This window comes from Haliaeetus albicilla, chromosome Z (genome assembly GCF_947461875.1).
Source record: "Haliaeetus albicilla chromosome Z, bHalAlb1.1, whole genome shotgun sequence".
In the NCBI taxonomy this organism is placed as follows: Eukaryota; Metazoa; Chordata; class Aves; order Accipitriformes; family Accipitridae; genus Haliaeetus; species Haliaeetus albicilla.
In genome coordinates this window covers 19,739,826-19,758,981 of record NC_091516.1, presented here as the reverse complement: position 1 = coordinate 19,758,981, position 19,156 = coordinate 19,739,826, and the positions used below count along the sequence as shown (strand labels likewise).

At 36.5% G+C, this 19,156-nt stretch overlaps 1 protein-coding gene across 26 annotated transcripts in view; it reads left to right on the top strand.

Annotated features, from left to right (window-relative positions):
- Positions 1 to 19,156, top strand: part of PTPRD (protein tyrosine phosphatase receptor type D) — a 1,298,969-nt gene that overhangs the window by 1,173,925 nt on the left and 105,888 nt on the right. For 12 of the 26 annotated variants that reach the window (XM_069776173.1, XM_069776171.1, XM_069776169.1 and 9 more), the window contains 8 exons: positions 903 to 1,208; positions 2,174 to 2,367; positions 4,334 to 4,360; positions 6,461 to 6,578; positions 11,637 to 12,224; positions 12,654 to 12,754; positions 13,647 to 13,906; positions 18,682 to 18,772. In XM_069776173.1, the coding sequence (XP_069632274.1) occupies positions 903 to 1,208; positions 2,174 to 2,367; positions 4,334 to 4,360; positions 6,461 to 6,578; positions 11,637 to 12,224; positions 12,654 to 12,754; positions 13,647 to 13,906; positions 18,682 to 18,772 (1,685 nt within the window). The remainder of the gene's footprint in view (positions 1 to 902; positions 1,209 to 2,173; positions 2,368 to 4,333; positions 4,361 to 6,460; positions 6,579 to 11,636; positions 12,225 to 12,653; positions 12,755 to 13,646; positions 13,907 to 18,681; positions 18,773 to 19,156) is intronic. The other 14 variants (XM_069776170.1, XM_069776168.1, XM_069776177.1 and 11 more) reach the window with 4 other exon arrangements.

The following is a 19,156-nucleotide window of genomic DNA, read 5'->3' as shown; positions in this document are numbered from 1 at the left end:
ATGAATACCTGCTTTCTTGACACATTGTTTGGGGGTAGATTTTTTTTTTTCCCTATAGAAGTTACCTACATTACTGGTAGGATTTAATTCTTTGCTAGCAAAGGTGTCTCCAAGAGGAGTTAAAAAAATAAAACTGACAGCTGATCTAGGGTAAGTACAAGTTACAGTCAGAATCAACAAGCCTGTCACTTTTTCCTGGTAGGTAAATCTTTGACTAAGACTTTCTTCATCCTCTATTGACTGCATGCTCCTAGTATGTTGGCTACAATAAAAGTTTCAGTAAATGCTTTCCATTTAAACGTAATTTGCGGTTGACTTGTGCCAGGCAGACTCAGTTATAAAAAAAAACTGAAAAAATAGGTTTTCAGGTGGGGAGGCTACAAAAATGGCAATTTATGGAGCAATTTCTAGCAATTATTGCAAGTTTTTAGGAGTTCTTTAAAAAAGAGAACTTTTCTCAAAGAAAGTAAACCCACTTGAAGGGGCTATCTCCAAATTTGCAAGTAAATACATGTCATGTGTCATTTAAAATATTATAGCTTGCACTAATTGCAATGATTATAAAGATAGATCAGTAGTCATAGAAGTGTCACGTTTTTGTTTTATTTCAAGAAGAATTTTAATTACAGGTAGGTAATATTATTTTGAGGTTTCATTTTCATGTATTTCCCCTACATCCTTTTTCACCATTTAGTTGGTTTATTCATTTTCAGTTTCCTCATGTTAATAAGCCAAGGTGCATATGATTATCTGATGTTTTGCCTTTTTAAGTTTCTACTTTTTGGGGTTTATTTTTTATTTTCATTTGGTTGTCTTTTTATTTATTTTTTTCTTTTGTTCATTTTTTTCAATCACTCCTATCCTTTCACTCAAATCCTCCTTTAACCCACTACTGAAATTAGAGCCATCAGCTCCTCCTCAAGACATTAGTTGCACAAGCCCCAGCTCCACTAGCATTTTGGTAAGTTGGAAACCTCCACCGGTGGAAAAACAGAACGGCATTATCACTGAATACTCCATCAAGTACATTGGGATTGATGGAGAAGATGTCAAGCCCCATGAAATTTTGGGAATTTCCTCGGACAGTACCCAATACCTTTTGGAACAGCTGGAAAAATGGACTGAGTACCGGATCTCTGTGACTGCCCACACTGATGTTGGACCTGGCCCAGAGAGCTTAGCAGTATTGATTCGGACAGATGAAGATGGTATGTTGCCTCCACTACATCAGTTTGCGCCTCTATGACTCTCTGTCGATCTGCTGTCTTTTGTATAGCCTAACAGTATTTTTTTCTGCTCCTCTTTTTTTCCCAAATCACAGATATTATCAACCTTTGAGTTTTTTAATCAAAGACTTGTCCTTTCTACACCATTTTTATATTTGTGGTTTTGGGTTTTTTAAACAGAAAGTACCTTTTTATGAGTGACATGATTTTGCTGCCCCTTTAAGACCATACATATCCTTCTTGCTCCTCTTTTAACATAAAAAAACTCTCAGGGGGAAATCTTTCTGCCTTTTCCTTGATTTTACAGTCATTTTTATTTTTAAACACTTATGTCTATGAACCTTTTTTCAGGTTTTGGTGTGTTTTTTTTACTGCTTTCTTGTTCCATGTTGTGCTTTTTGATTTCTGGTTTTTGGGGGGTGGGTTGGTTTTTTGTTGTTTGATTTTTTTTATCTTGGAAAACTGATGCTCCACACGTTTTCTTTTCTTCCATGATTGAAAGTGACAGAAGACAGCCCTATTGCGAGCCTCCTTTTTACACTAATGAAAAAAAAACAAACAAACAAAGAATTTAGCAAACAAAAATAAGGGAAACTTTTTTTGAAATCTTTTGTGGTTTTATTATTAGTAGTATTAGTATTATTTCAATGATTAAAATATCTCTTTGTACTATAATGCTTTGAATTTCAAAGCATCTTCCTTGGCTTTTGTACATTTTTACATGTTTTTCTATTTCTCTAATACTCTTTTTTCTTCCATTTTTTGCATCAGTCATGTTTTTTGATCTTTTCACTGAAAGGTAGAGCAGATGGTTGAGCATTTTCATTTGTTGAACAATTTGTATTCTTCAAAGAAAACTTAGTGAGTCTGCCCTTTAAAAAAAAAAGCAAAAGGCATGGGTGGGACAGGTGCCTGTAATTCTCTTCTGTCCAATGATGTTGTTCCAGTTCCTAGTGGTCCTCCTCGCAAAGTCGAGGTAGAGGCTGTCAACTCTACTGCTGTTAAAGTGTCATGGCGCTCGCCTGTCCCCAGTAAGCAGCATGGTCAGATCCGAGGATACCAGGTCCACTACGTGAGGATGGAAAATGGAGAGCCGAAGGGTCAGCCCATGCTAAAGGACGTCATGCTGGCTGATGCGCAGGTAATTAGGGCATTTTATGTTCTTTTCTAGGTCACAGTGAAAACATTTTGTGTACCAGAGAGCTATCCAGAATAGCCTTTTTTTCTTTCTATATTTCAGCCTATCAGCTAACGTTTTTTACCTCATTTTAACAACTTTTTTTTCAGAATACTTACATTTAAAGGTTCTTGAGCAAACCTAGGCACCCTTTTCTGTATAGATGTGCAACTAAATGCTAAGCTGTTTCATTCTACTGGCTCTCCTAAACCTGGAGACTTCACCCTATACCTATGCTCTGAAGTGTTAAAGCACCAGGTTGATCTGAGCTGGGTCACAGTCAATGTATCAACCCGTGCACTGCCTGATCCACATACCTGATACTTCTTTCTTTCAATGAAAAACCTAGAATCATTAGAAGCCTGTGTTAGCCCATTATTACAGTATTTCTGTCATTAGCGTGTATCCATCTCGCCACGCATTTCACAGGAGATGAATGTATTAGTGAAACTTTAGAAATCACTAAGGTATTTATATTTGTCATTACTCGTATCAATAACTGTGCAACAGAATGAGTAGAGTTTAAATAAGTACGGGGTTACTTATATTGCAGAATGTCCCATCTGTTTTATAAACTATGAGACATGATGAAATCAAAAGTCTGATCACATCAAGTTTAAAAAGCTTCTAAAAATAGGATTTTACTGATTGGGATACACTAGTGCTCTGTAACACTGAAGGTTCCCAAAGCTCCTGGTCCTGGAGGAGTCATCCTAAATGGAAACTATTATCAAGTACACACCTCTCACTGCTAGCTCTCAATTTATGACTGGAATGACCGGAAATGATAAGAAAATATCAGCCTAACATGAAGTAAAGAGTTAAATTTGCCTCTTAATCACTTTATGTGAATAAACAAATGGTTTTTGTTTCTTTTTCTCTTGTTTCTTTTTCCAGTCTTAGTTCTAAATTCCAGCTCTGCAGGTACCTTTTTTGAAAACAGGTCTCTTACACCTGCATTTTGCTGATGACCTTATTCTCAAAGTATTGTCTCTGTTCCTGGAGGTCTTTGTTGCAGTTTTACCTGCCAGTCTGTCTATCTATCAATGTGTACTTAGTTACCTATTTTGCGAAACATGGTGTTCTTACAGCTTAAATTCAGTGGAGAGAAAGATGGAAACAGATGGGGAGGCGGGAAAGGAAAGGGCAAAGGGAGAGGAGATGGAAAAGGAGATGATGCTGCACTTTGGTTCTCCCCTTCCTTGCACAGATTTTCACTTTCAACTTACATGTGGTAGCAGTTTAAAATAATTTTAAACACTGAGAAGGTCAGGAACAGGAGACTAGATGAGATATTTGAGCCCAAATATCATAAAGGCAAAAGTCGCATTTCTTTTTTTGCCAAGTTTGGCTTTGACCTGCCTGTTTGCCATTGGTTCACTCTGGATCGTCACCTCCTTTCTCCTTCCGGCATTCCTTCCTGCGTATCATACTTCTGTGATTATGTGATCAGGGCTTGTGCAGGTATGGAGACCATGATGGTAAAACATCAGTGTAGTTAGGTTTCAAGACTAAAACATCCTACTATTAATTTAAACAAGGCATTGAATTCATTTGGGAGACGCAAGCATATAGCCTAGTAACATGAATAAATAAACCAGGTAGCTTTTAATTCTGCCTTGGTAGCTTTTATTAATACAATCTATTATAAAATAGTACATAGTACAAGAGGATTCATTACTTATTTCATCTTTCAAGGAAAGAGAAGTGGCTGGGTTTTAGGGAGAGCAGAAATGGAATTTAAAATGCCTGGCCTGATTACATTAACCAAATTCTATGTGATTTTACATGATTAATTCAAATTGTACATGATTTTTCCAGACACCTTTAGTATTTATTTTACTATTAAGAAGAAAACATTACCTCAGCCAGGCTACAAATCTCTTCATTTCTTTTGTTTTTCCTTCCAACATTCTTTACTCTCAATCAGTGGGAATATGATGATGCTACTGAACATGTGAGTAGTTTTTGACTGGCCAGAAAAACATTGTGTGTTCGGTTTGGGATTTTTTTTTCTTTTTGCTTGTTTGCTTGTAGCCTCCTTTTATTTTTTTTTTTATTTTTTGGTTTTGGTTTGGTTTGGTTTGGTTTTTGTTTTTTTCATTTGCAAAAATGCATGCTCCTAACATCAAAGGTTTTTCCCTTATGGCACTTTTTTTTTTCTTCTTCTTTTCCCATGGAGAGTGGCTGTTACTGTTGCTTGCTTGTTCTGGGGTTTAGCATGATGCCAAAATGTACAGAACTGGTTTGCATTTTCTTCTTTTTGATGGCTGTCACTCTCTTTGCCTCACAATTTCCTCTTTACAAGAAGGTGCTAGAAAAATTAAGCAAAAGTGGTTCAGAGTTGCCTATCAATAGTCAGATTTTTCTGTATTCATTTTAATGTTAACTTTTTTTTATGTAGCTGAAAGGTGAAGTCAGTTGTGCTTTCTTTTTGGTAACTTGATAAATGTGTTTTCTATGCTATCAGTAAAGCCAAATGCCCTGCAATGTTTATGCCCAATAGCGTTTGCTGTATCCAAATCACATCTTTAAATGACAGCACTACATGCAATATCTTTTACACCATGAGGTACTGTTTGGTTTCGATGAGGCTAATATCTTCATCACTGTTTAAAAGGATGGCATTTTTTTTTTCTTTTACAATTTTATTCTGTTAATATTGGGTGCAGTTTCCTTATGAAATATGAGAAATCTGTCTTACTGATTTTGGCCTTTGGATCAATTCAGTTCTGAGATAGAGTTTAAGGGGGGGGGAGGGGTGTAGATTTTTTTAATGTGTTTTTATTTTATTTGAGCTATTTTGCCCACTTGTTCTGATAATTACCTTGTTATTTCTATATTGCTAATACTGACTTGCTAATAACTGACTGTAAATACAATGCTGTATTCTAATCACATCTGTACTAAGCTCATACCCACTATCTTGAAAAATCCATTTACTGTAGATAGTCTGACCTGTAATTTTTGCATTAACTTTTATGGTTGTTGCATCTAAGGAGTGTGTGATTGCACATTCACCATTTATTCTAGTTGCATAAATATACCATCTCTCTAGAAGGAGTGAAATTTAGTGTAAATCTATTCAAGCATGTGAAAATGCAAAGGACTGCTCCAGTGGTTACAGACTGGAAGCTCATGAGTTGGGAACTTTGGGCCAGTCAGATGCCTACAGATACTGTCCTTTTATATTTGCATATAAAATTTATAGATGTCAAGGCTTAAATTCCTCTAGCTGCCCTTATAGCATGACACAAGCTTAGTTCATTTCAGGTGGCTGGGACTTCACCTTCTTCTGTGTGTGTATACATGTGCGTGCACGGGCATGTGTAAAAAGATTCCCCTTGCTTTGACACTTACAGTTTGGTCTTGCTCCCATTCACTTGTACTAGCTGAAGAGCTACTTGTTTTGTAGCTGCTGTCGTTAGATTGAGGGCCATCAGATTTATTCTCTGACCAGATTTTTAATGGTGTTTTAGGTAGTTCTTTTAGACCTGAGGAGTGAGTTGTTTCTGAAGTCCTTGTACAATCCAACCAGTGACACAGGTTGCAGTGAAAGTGTTACAAAAGTAACAAGGCTTTCTTGTTCAGCTAACCCATCATTACTTACAAAGTGTAGATACAAATGCAAGACTTCTCTTACTAGGCATTTTATAACTGTATCAGTGGTGTCCTGTGAATGACTAAGTTAAATGGAGTTTCTCATATCTACATATGCATGCATTTCACAATATCAGTAGTATTCCTGAGGCAAGGTATTTCAGAAGGCTTTATTCACTGTTCACACCACTAAGCCTTTGGCCTTGTGCCTTAAACAACCTGTGGCATTCTATTTAGAAGTGTGCTGTCTTTTATTGCTTAAGTGAGTGAAACATCTTGCATTATGAAGTATTTCACACAGAACAGTCTGTTGGTGCTCTCAAATGCTTGCTATCACTGCCAGTAGCACAAAAGTGCACACACAGTGTGTAACATACAGGGGTTGTCTGAAGGATTCCATGCTCTCCTGGAAAACAATCTATTTTTAATAAATTGTTCTTGGTTTATTTCATCTTAGGAAATGATAATTTCTGGGCTTCAGCCTGAAACTACATACTCCTTCACTGTGACAGCCTATACAACAAAAGGTGATGGAGCACGCAGCAAGCCCAAACTGATATCTACTACTGGTGCAGGTAATACTCACATACCCAGTAATCTCTGAATAATTCTTTGACTTTTCCTGCTAGTGTTTTGCTCCTACTATTTGGAAGTCTCTTGGTGTGTAAAAAGTGTTTGTAGGACATAGGGTTTTCTGTTTCAGTATTTGGCCCTTTGTTTATTTAGGTAAAAACAGAACAAGCGTCCCCCTTTGTCCCCTTCTCAGTTCAAGATGTGGCCAAAATATAATAGCTAACGTTATACTTCCTAGTAGCTCTTCCATTGTGATCGGTGTCTTCTTGGAAAGGAAAAAGCAGAAATTCAGAGCTGAGAAGGATATTTGAAAAACTAGTGAAGGGCTTCTCAAGATCTTTGTGAGAGCAGCAATGTTGCTGCCTGTCAGTAAGAACACTGAAAGAACCTATCTGTATGACAGTCACAACTTATCTCAGAAGAATGTGATTATTAAAGCAGAGAATTAGAAAACAGAATGAAAGTCCAGCCTGTGAAACCCTGAAACCCATATTGCTTCAGTGGCAATCCGAGGCATAAACTGAGGCAAAATACACCATTCCACTGTGTTCAGTCTGCATTTGATCACAGGTGTTACTAGATGGTGGGTATCTTGATTGCATGACCAATTCAGCTGATTCAGTTAGCACTGATGGGATAAGCTGAATTGCGTTTAGATGAGGAACAAACTTTTTAAAATTTAAATGGTTTACTGTAGCATAGCTTAACCAAATGATGCCAATGCAGCCTTAGTGTGGTGTTCACATACATGTGTTCATGGCCTGTAGGTGTTCATTTTCCGGGTTTTGTAGTATAGCCATTAAGGATATTCTGTTACAATCACATGGAAACCTTTGCAGGACCTTACAAGCTCTCTTAATAACTCTATATTGTTTATGCTAATATATAAAGTCCAAAAGGCATATGTATTTGTATTTAGACTGATTGACTCAATTTTTAAAACCATCACTGAATGTAAAGCACATCTTGTACTAACGTCAGAAACATCTATATCCATGTCTTATCATCTTCCTTGGAAAAATCTCAGTCTTGATGGCTCAATATATCATATAGTTTCGTTTCAGATTTTAGAATAACTTCTAGTCATTAGTCTTGACTGATGCTGAAACCTACCCTCCAACTTCTTACCTTTCCTGAATTCTCAAGGTCTGGGAAAAAAAAGTGATATATGCTCCTCGCTTGCATTTGAACTTGATTTAAGAAAACAGACACTTGATCCATTATTCTTTTTCAAGTTCAGTTCCCATTTTAAATAAAAACAATTATAAAGATTATAATTTGGTTAGTTTCTAGACATAAACATAGTCCATGCAGACCTGCTTGCAAAACTTAAAGCTTCTGTGCATTTAGTCCTTATTGACTATTCATGTTTCACTCTTACAAGATCTCTGATGCTTCTACTTTAGAAAGATAAATAAATCCCATGTGCCATAAAACCCTAAGTGACTGAAGAGCAACTGAGAATCAGAGACATGCCTGTAAATGTAATACATATTACACTGTTCTTGCTGTTTACTTTACGCTGTGGACAAGTAATGTTTGTTCCTGGTCTCTAGGATAATAAATAGTTGCCATTTCACTCCTTCATACATTCCAGGTTGTATGAACACCTCTTCAGTTGCTGTTACAGCTTGCTGTGGTTGAGCTTTTTTTGTAAGGAAAACTCATATACAGGTTTTTGAAAAAGGAGATAACAAATATAGTCAGTACCAAAAGTTTCCAGCTCACTGTCTTTCTATGAGAATATATGAGGCAGGTGAAGGAATGATGCATTCCTACCAGGAGCTTGTAGGTCTGAAATACACCTTCCTGTTCTCTGAGAGTTTCCATTTGATTATTTTTTTTTTTCCTAAAAAAGAGCTATTCAAATACTACAATAAAGCAAATGAAGGATCTGACTTTCTAGTCTGATTTTTAAAGATTTAGGTCAGGTGCAGCTGGATTAGAATGAGTGAGATTATATCCGTAAGAGATGTGAAAGGAGAATAAAGGTCTAAATTTTTGTTGGAGAAGCTTACTATTCATAAGATATTCAGATGGTAACTATTCAGCTGTGTCCAGTTAGTGATATAAAAGCATCATTTACATTTTTAGATGGGAAAGATTCACCAAATGTAAGTGAGCCTACAGTATAGTAACTGCAGTTATTAGTGAAGTCACTGAATACAGTTAATATTTTCACTCCAGTGTGCTTTTGTCTTATATTTCATTTCCTTTCCTAGTTTTTGAAATCAGATGAAAGAAAAAATGTTACTGAACATTTCCAAGTCAAAGTATTTGAAAATCTTAAATTACTTGGGGCAGAAATTACAAAATATGTGGTTAATGAGACCTTGATAAAAATTAAGACTTACTAAGTGATATCATATAATTTTTATGGAGAATTTAATCAGACCTTTAAATTCTGGGTCGTAGTAGTTGAAGAATTTCATAGCACAACCGCTTGTCCAGTATTTAGAATTTACTCTCTGTGCTGGACAGCACTCTTGAAATACAGATTTCAGCTAGGAGGAGAAAATTGATGTGAAGATGGTGGTGTACTGTATAGCAGCTAACAGAAACAAATTACTTCAGGTAATTTGGCAAAGACAGCTTGCATGAGCTTCTACTAGTAATGGCATGCCATTACAATTGTTTGGTGTAATGACTGTTGCAAAGGGGTGTGTGAGAGACATCTTGCTGTGTAGTAACAGAGGTGGATTTCACTAGATCAGAGAATATAATTTTTCATGGTCAATTTCACTTAATTTGGGCTCTATCAGAAGAAGTTTCTACATAGAGCTATTCCATGAGGCTGCTGTATATAGGACTGCATAGAATCCTGCCATTTGTCCGACCAGACTGTAATATTCACAAGTGATCATACTAAAAGAAAATGTTAACTGAAAGCTATCTAGAAATAAAGAGAGAGAAAATTTTTCTTTATCAATAGTTGCATGTTAACAAAAAGGAAATTCATACACTCCACAAAATCAGATAGACTCCATATTAAAAAAAAAAAAAAGTGACTGTTGTTATTTACCATTTTAATCACAGGGTGTTTTATTGGATAAGTAAGCTTTATTAGTTCCCCTGTTCTGATCAAGAGCAAGTAGTAATTTATTTCTTTCTCTGTAGTTACCACAAAGGTTAAAAAATAGTTCTAGCTGTGAGGTCTGCTACAACAAAAAAAAGCAATTTATCACAAAAATAATTTAGTGACACCTTCCAGCAGTCTCTCCTCTAGAAAGCTGAAGGAGTTATTCTATTTGTGTGGACTCTTCTCTTTCATATGCTCCATTGGTTTCAGTAATAGTTATAATGTAGAGAAAAATATGGCCTGCAAAAGGCATTCACAGCCTTTTCTTTGTTCTGTAAAGGCTCATAATAATAAATGAGGAAAAGTCAGGACTAGTCAGAGAGGTATTCTTTATGCAGCAGAAAGTGTAGGAAAAAACTTACAAAATTCCTGGGAATAACACTTGCAGGTGAAGTAGGCACTTAAAAGGAAGGATATTTGGAAAATGTATATAAAAACTAGCTATAATTCTTATGGAATTAGAAGTACTGTCATGATTTATGACAGATATAATGAGGAAAGAGCTCATTAAATGCAGGATTTTCTTCAAGCCATACCATTCCTCCCTCATTATTCCTAATTCACTACAGAATGGTAGTCAGAACTTCTGACAATAAGAATCTGATTTGCTGGTTGCCTGAGAACTGAAGATAAGTAATAAAATCCACTGAAGTATTTTAATACAGGAACCAGAGCTCACAGTGCAGCAGATACATTCACTTGGGAAGGCCTTGAATGTGGATGGAACTAATTAGTCTTCATGGAAGACTGTGATATCATGGCACTGCTACTCCCAAACCATTCCAGTCTCTTGACCTGTCAGGCATTGGTACACAATATACACCAAATTTCTAAATAGTTGTGGATAAGCTTCATTATCAAATAAGTCATTGTAATAGAAACAGACTATTTTTAAATATAAATATTAATGAAAATATAAATTAAATATGTATGTATATAAATGAATATGAATAAATGAATAAATAAAAATAAATATATAAATTAAATAGAAACAGTAAATGAGAGCAATTGATATTGGGACTCCAGTAACGTACACCATATAAGTTGTGTAATGGGATTTCCCCCTTGATTAGGGCTAATTCGATCCTCTAGACTGAATGTCCTCACCACACTTACCATCTGAACTTCTCTGAAAGACAAAACATCAGTCTAGACCAATAGGTCCCAATTAAGGATTTGAGTGTATCTGGTGTGCAGGTTGAGAAGCACTTCCAATTTAGTCTTCTTCAAAACAAATCCAGTTCACATGCACCAAGACCATGCTGGAAACTAAATCATATGTGATAAGACAGGACAATCAAGAAATTAAATTCCAAACTGTACTACCACTCCAAGCTGAAACAGCCCATGCTGGAGGTTTTTTGTGTATGGAAAGTGGAATGATAGGGTTCTATCATACATAGTAATGATGGTTGATGACAAGGTTGGTCTCATGTCCCTTTTACCACATTTAACTATCAATGGCAAAAGTTATGTTAGATACATCTAGAAACTTGTAATTTCTTCATTACTACTATGACTACTACTACTACTACCATTATTATTATTACAAATTATTTTTCCATTTACAGGAATGGCAGAAATGTGCCTTGGATTAAATTAATGAATACTTATGACAATACTCATTTCTTGCAAGCAGGGATTTGTAAGTGAGACAGAACGATTCATAAGATGTCTGTTTGAAGTTTTACTTCTTGACTTGTGTTCCTAAGTCCTGTGCCTCTGAATGTTCTCTGTACTTAGAAATAATGGTAAGGGAAAAAAACAACAAACAACAATAAATGTCTTTACTATCGTAGCTCATTATACTGTATGACTCGGTAGTGCAGGAGGCAAACATTATTTCTTCATAAGACATTAATTTGTGGAACTCAAAGCGAGGGAAGAGAAAATTTATCCCTATTCCTGCTAAAACTAGCCTCAAGAATTGTACATGCAATTCTGTTTGTATTTATCATCTTTAAATAACATTGTGCTACAGTTCCAGGCAAACCTCGGCTTGTGATTAGCCACACACAGATGAACACGGCTTTAATTCAGTGGCACCCTCCTCTGGACACTTTTGGCCCGCTGCAGGGTTATCGCCTGAAGTTTGGTCGCAAAGACATGGATACATTTACAACCATGGAGTTCTCAGAGAATGAAGATCACTTCACAGCCACAGACATTCACAAAGGAGCTTCTTACGTCTTCAGGCTCTCAGCTAGAAATAAAGTGGGCTTTGGGGAGGAGATGGTTAAAGAGATTTCTGTTCCTGAAGAGGCACCCAGTGGATTTCCCCAAAATCTCCACTCGGAAAGCTCTACTTCTACATCAGTTCAATTAACTTGGCAGATGCCACTCTTGGCAGAGAGAAATGGCATTATCACGAAATATACCATCTTGTACAGAGATATCAATGTTGCTTACCAGCCAGTTGAACTCCCTGTTGTTCCTGCTGATACCACTATGACACTTTCTGGCTTAAAACCAGATACCACATATGATGTAAAAGTACGTGCCCACACAAGCAAAGGGCCTGGTCCATATAGTCCAAGTGTCCAGTTCAGGACACTACCCGTGGATCAAGGTAGGATTTGTCTGCTTATGGCGTTGACCTTTAAAGGAGTATCGGTCTTTGGATATCAGTGTTTTTGAAGCTGTAAATAAAACTGGCCAGCCCATTCATAAAGATAGGTTCATCAAATACAAAAGGTAAAGTATGTAAATCTTAATATGTTTTGGATGCCTTAGAATTCAGTTGTCCCTTGCCAAGCAAGTTCTGGCTAACATCGTCACAATATTTTCAGGTAAGGAAAATGTACATGTTGGGTTGTCACTGGATAAGAGTGAGAATGAGTTAAAATGTGATATTTAAATATGAACAAACAGGTAGGAGAATTGAATCCTTGTTATTTTTTGGCATAAATGGAAAGCTAATACTCCCAGGTAGCAGTGGAAATATGACAAGATCTAAGGTCCAAGATACTGTTTATATACATTGTTTCTTTTTTTCCAGCAGTGTTTGCAAAAAATTTTCATGTTAAAGCAGTAATGAAGACTTCTGTTTTGCTGTCCTGGGAAATTCCAGAAAATTACAATTCAGCCTTGCCTTTCAAAGTAAGTTACTTTCTATTTGTATGAGGGAAACTATAGAAACTAGAGGATGTCATTTACCTGGCTAAGTAGCTTACTGAGCATGTGGATTTTTTTTTGGTATTGCTGTATTTAAGAATGCAAACTAATCAGCAATATCGACTGAAGCTGTTAAATACAGTCATTTGGCAATATGAGCTCTTTACTGTTGTGGCAGTATTTCCAAGTCAGGCTTATACTGGTTGTTATGCATGGTATGAAGACCTTACTAGTTTGTAGTTCGTTGCTACTATATTTTAGAGAAAACAGTGAAAGAAAAGAAAGGTTTTCTTCTCTTTTTTTGTTATTTCTGTAGTGGCTGTAACTGAGTACCATTTTGGGTTTGGTGTCCTCACATTTACAACAACACATTTGTGCATTATAACTCTTCTACTCCACTAACTTATAGCATTAGGCAGATAAAGAGACTCAGTGTAACGTGCAGACTGGCTGGCATTTCTTCTGCATCATTCTTCATCACTTGTCATCTCAGGCAGTGGCGAGTGAAGATCAGTATTTTATGAACTAAATGTTGCAAAAACGTTTCTGAATAAGGAGTGTGAATGAAAAAGTTAAGGTAACATGAGCAAGTGTACCTGGATAGAAATGCTGGTTTCAAGCAAAACTACTGAATTTGAGTAAGTGAAATTAGATTTTAGGAGTGCTTACACTGCTTTAATTTAATGTAGTTCTTTTTTTCCCCTGAAAGTGAGAAGTTTAATTGCAGTAGTGGATTCAGTGCTATCTTAACAGCCTAAAATGCCCAGTAGCTTTCATGTTAAATTTACACCTAGGTTCATTCCTGAATTCAGTGTGACAGTTTTAGTTGCCTTCTCTTAGTAACCAAAACCACTTTCAATTTAATATATTAACTTAGATCCTTTACGATGATGGGAAAATGGTGGTGGAGGTTGATGGACGTGCTACTCAAAAGCTGATCACTAACTTGAAGCCAGAGACATCATATTCATTTGTGCTGACGAACAGAGGGAACAGTGCTGGGGGTCTTCAGCACAGAGTGACAGCAAAGACTGCACCAGACGTGCTTCGCACAAAGCCAGTCTTCATTGGAAAGACCAACTTAGACGGCATGATAACTGTGGAACTCCCAGAAGTACCTTCAAATGAGAATATAAAGTGAGTGAATGAATGACATACCATTGTTTTTATCTCCAGAAAGAAGATTATTCTTACTGTTAATAAAATCTAGACCTGTAGTGGTGGACCAGGACTTTATTCTTCATAACGGTACAGAGTACAGCACTCTGCAGTAGGGTTTGGACTAATACTGGACTAATATTTGACAATACTAAACTGGGAAGTTCTGTTGAATCTCTCGAGGAGCAAGAGGCCTTGCAGAAGGATCTAGATAGATTGGAGCATTGGACAATCATCAGTGGCATGAAATTTAACAAGAACAAATGCCAGATTCTATTGTTAAGGTCCCTGAATGCATCCAGAGGAGGGCAGCAAAGCTGGTGAAAGGGCTGGAAGGCACGTCCAATGAGGAGCAGCTAAGGACTTTGGGCTTGTCTAGTTTGGAGAAAAGGAGGCTGAGGGGTGACTTCATTGCTCTCATTGCCCTCTGCAGGAGGGGAATTGGAGAGGGAGGTGCTAACCTCTTCTCCCTGGGATCCAGTGACAGGACTTGTGGGAATGATTCAAAACTGCACCAGGGGAGGTTCAGACTGGACATTAGGAAACATTTCTTTAGTGAGAGCGTGGTCAAACACTGGAACGGGCTTCCTAGAGAGGTGATCAATGCCCCAAGCCTGTCAGTGTTTAAGAGGCGTTAAGACAATGCCCTTCACAACATACTTTAACTTTTGGTCAGCCCTGAAGTGGTCAGGCACTTGGACTAGATGATCATTGTAGGTCCCTTCCAAATGGAACTATTTTATAAGTTTGTCTCTTAGCCGAGTATGTAAGACTGAGTAAAATATAGATGGAAATATAAGGAGAAGGATTGTCCTTTAGTTTGTAATTGTTTCTCAGAGTACTTTTGTGTTTCATCACTGATTTCAAATGGCAAAGAGTGATTAAGGAAGCCAGTTGTGTTTTGAACAATGTATCCTCTCAAGAAGAGTGGATAACCCATTGATGGGTAGCTGCCCTGCTGCGGCACCTTAAAGTACTCAGACTTAGTCATTGCAGAATTACACGGAGTTTTAAAGAATAGTTACTGCACTTTAATTAATTAAGATGAATTAATTCTGACATTTTTTGTTAAAAGAAAAATCTCAGGTCCTCTCCACTGGTCCCAGAAAGAAAACAGGAGATTTTGATGAAAAATTTGGCAGAATTTACTAGAGGTTACTTAGATTTGGGGGGGGAAAGGCGCTGTGCAGGTTTAAACAGCAGAAATAGGACTAAAGAGCTGACAGCACATGGTCAGCAGGGATTAGAAAGGTTAGACAATAAAGATTTGCCAAGAAAACATGAAGCATGGTACAATCAATAAGTGTTACTGCTCTGCTTATAGTGGTTCTTGTTGGTCTATAAGGTTCCCATGTGCAATGTAAAGGAAATGGGGAGGAAAATGAGCAAGTCATTAAATATTGTTGGGGATTCAACTTGACCTCTCCCTGGTGGATTTTTACTGATGGCTTTGTAGAAAACTACTCCCCTTTTTCATTACTGACTGAGGATTTTGAGGCAGGTGAGGTCAAGAAAGAAATTACTTTGAGACATTAAAAGGATGAAAAACTGAAAAATGTAGTCATTATCATTAGATTGAGTAAGATGCAGTCAGTAACAAATGCATCTAAGGAAGACTGAAGATGGAATGAGTCAAAAAAAGATTTATGAGGCAGAGCATTCACAGAGAGAAAAAAGTCCAGGGTAGCTGGTCAAACAATAGCAGAAGACAGCAGTGGAAAAAGAGCCCATGTCCTTCCTTTTATGTCGTGTAAAAAATTAAAGAGCCTAAGTGACATCAGAAAAGGTACATTAAACGTATTGGGTCCAACTACCAATTCTGCAAATAATGTATCTCCTCATTTGATATCTGTTTGCCAAGAAGATGTGATTGGGCTTGAGATAGAAAAACAAAACAACAAAAAAAAGATTTACTTGACCCTTGGAAGCAGGCATACCAAAGCAACTAGATACTGAAGAGAAAAAGCTTACCTGATGCTTGCCAGAATAAGTAAGATTATTGCAGCTGTAGTCCTTGAATGGGAAGAACAATTTTGTGTAACAGTTATATTTTTACAGTTGCTGTTGCTCTATGGGTATATTATATGTTCATGATTGTCTTTATCTTACTATGAAGTACTATACACTGGAAGTCTTTCAATAATACTGATTACACAGAAGGTGAAACAGTTAATTATTTGCTTTAATGAATTATAGGTAAATACTAATGGGATTTAGGTTAATGTTATAAGAGCCTTTGTAATTTACTAAAGATGGTAGAAGTAATTTTCATTATTTCAATGTTTGATGGCAATACAGCATTGAAATTGGAGCAGAGCTCACCTTACGCTAGGTAAAATAGATGTCCTTTGCTGGCATTACCTCCAGTGAGCAATTTCTTCATTTTTCTGTAGTGTTCTGGGCTAATCCAAAGCAATTTTTATGTGTAAAGGACAGTTCATGTTTCTCTGAATCTCTTCTATCTTTGCAAATTCTTAGGTAAAAGCAGAGTTTTATAGAAGACTTTGGCCTTTGTAATACTTGGTAGTTCAAGCAATATCCAAGCAAACCCTCTATTTCTCACCCTTCCCACCCCCCAAAAAAAACCCCACCCTCAAACAAGCAAGTAATAAAGCAAATGATAAAACATGTTTTTCAAGAGATACTGCATTTTCTGGACTCAGCTAGAAATAATAGAATTTGTTATCTTTTACAATTGGCAGCACTGTATATTTATGTGAACAGTTTCATTTTTCTGCTTGCTGTTGATGTACTTGTGCTTTCAGCTTTAAAATACTCTGTATGTGCTGAAAGTCTTAGTGGATGATCAAAGTCATGAGTGGGAGGCATGTAAGAAGAAAGTGTGAAAGAGTGTGAAAGTAACATTTACATGCTGGATGTTCCTTGATTGAAAAGAAAAGTATGAACACTCTGTTAGCTTAAAAAAGAAAAAGAAGAAGAAGAAAAAAAGGATAAGTTAGAGACTACTGTGCAGTTCATCCAGTGGATGTATCTTCAATGTCTGAAAGACATATTAGGGGCCAATTCTCAACTGCTTTTTTGTCTTGATTCTTAGGGATCTGTTAAAGAAAATATATGTAGGTTGTATTTATGGTATACATGGATAAATCAGCATTCACTGGGATTTGTTATTCATGTTACCAAATAATTTTAAAAATACATAGTCAGGTTTAAAATCTGGGCTCAACCAACTCTTACTGGTTTTGAATAAGAACATCCGTGTAAAAGATGATTTATCATATTGTTACTATAAGAATGCATGCTGCAGATTTTATTTAGATACTGGAATACAGCAAGTGGGCAGCAGTTAAAAATCTGTGACCAACACTTTTTGTTTCCGGCACCTCCTGTTGGAGCTCATAATTTCCACAGAGAAATTTCTCAAATTTATTAACACAAGAATTAATAAAAGTGTGCATTTACTACATTAGTTAAAAATCCAAAGTTTTGTTACATTTCCTTCATGGGAAGGAGCTTTAATTGAGAATAGACCATTAAAATGGACCAATGATGAGCACTGGTATGGAAGAAGGATAGTTTATAGAGTCAGTTTAGACTGACATAGGTTTTGATCAACTGTAAGGCAAGTCCTTTTCTGTAGACTCTCTTCGTTAATTACTTCAGGTTTTTCAACTGCATTGCTTGAGTAAAATGAATAGTCAGTGCTGCAGAAAGTTGAATAGGCTGTAAAAAATGGCAGACTGGAAGAGAAGAAGATGGTCCATGAGACACTAAAATTATCTTCCATGATGGAAAGCCAGAGACACCTTCTTAATAAGCTCTGTTGTTACTAGCAACAAAGGAGAGCAGCTTCTTTCCCTCTCCTCAGAGCTGGAGAGTGCTTGACTTTTTGACAAGTGTGCTTATCAAGAAGATGTATATTATACTATCCTGGATGTCCTGCTGTTGTGATTCTACTGCTTCTTTCCTTACACTAATGTGAAAATATGGATCTGCCTGGCATGTATCCAGACTTTGTGAAGGAAACAAGGAAAGTGCCATATCTCTGTTATACTAGAAAGTATAATTTACTCATCTCCATGGGGGGGAGGAGGAAGATATTTTCAGGAAAATGTTTCTGATGAAAACTGATATATGTAATTTGCAAATCCTAGCTGTAAAGAGAGCATACATGAAACTCTTCTGTCTATGACTGAACGGAATACTTAAGTAGATAAGGCTGATGGGGATTGATACTCTAAAGTAAAGAGTGTGTAGGTGGAGTGTATGCTATGTCTTCTTTATTTTCTGTTTATAATGATATTGGCATCAGCAAACACATTATGTTAACCTACTATTTTGATTATACATGAAAATGGGGGAAGGTGGGTTGATAATTGAGATTTAAATATATGATAATATGTTTCAATTTAGGGGTTTAGGTTTTTTTCCCAGTGTGATGGTGACAAGGCACAAATATCCCATGGCTCTTGTATTTCAAATTAAATAATAAACTGCAGTCAAACATGTAGGCATTTTAGAACATTGTAATTAAATTTCCTTATACATATTTATGTGTTTACATGAAAAGGCAGGTAGTGCTATTTGGTTGTCAAATGTTTTACACTGGATGTGTTTCAAGAGTGTGAACCTTCACAACTATGTTTGGAAGGCTGCAGTGGCATAATAATGTACAAAAGTTTGCTCTCAACGTACCACTTTTCTCTTAAGTTCCTCTGAACAGGCACCTACTCCATCAATTCGTCTATTCCTTTTCCTTCAACTTCACTTTTGTCCAACTGTTTCCTTTACAGAGGTTATTACATAGTTATTGTGCCTTTGAAGAGGTCTCGTGGAAAGTTTATCAAACCATGGGAGAGTCCAGATGAAATGGAACTAGATGAGGTACTGTGTTTTTGTTGTCGTCTTCTCCTTTATTAAAGAAACAATCTTATTAGTGGTATGTGATTAACTCACCAGTTTTAGAAGTTTTGGTTGTCAGGATATTTTATATTTATATTTGAATTAGCCTGTGGGGACTGAAACAAAAGTTCAAATTACTTAAATTAGAAGACAATAAAGACATTAAGTTGCAATAAAGCACAGAAAGTGTCTGATCTTTGTTGGCATTAATATTTTATTCTTTTCCTATTGTAAAGCATGATGCAAAAGTGCAGGAGGTGAAATGAGTTGTCAGCAAAAGCTTAATCACCAATGATATGAACGCTAATAAAGGTCTAGTTCATTAGTGGAGTGTTTACTAAGCCTGTAACAAATACTAAATTGCAA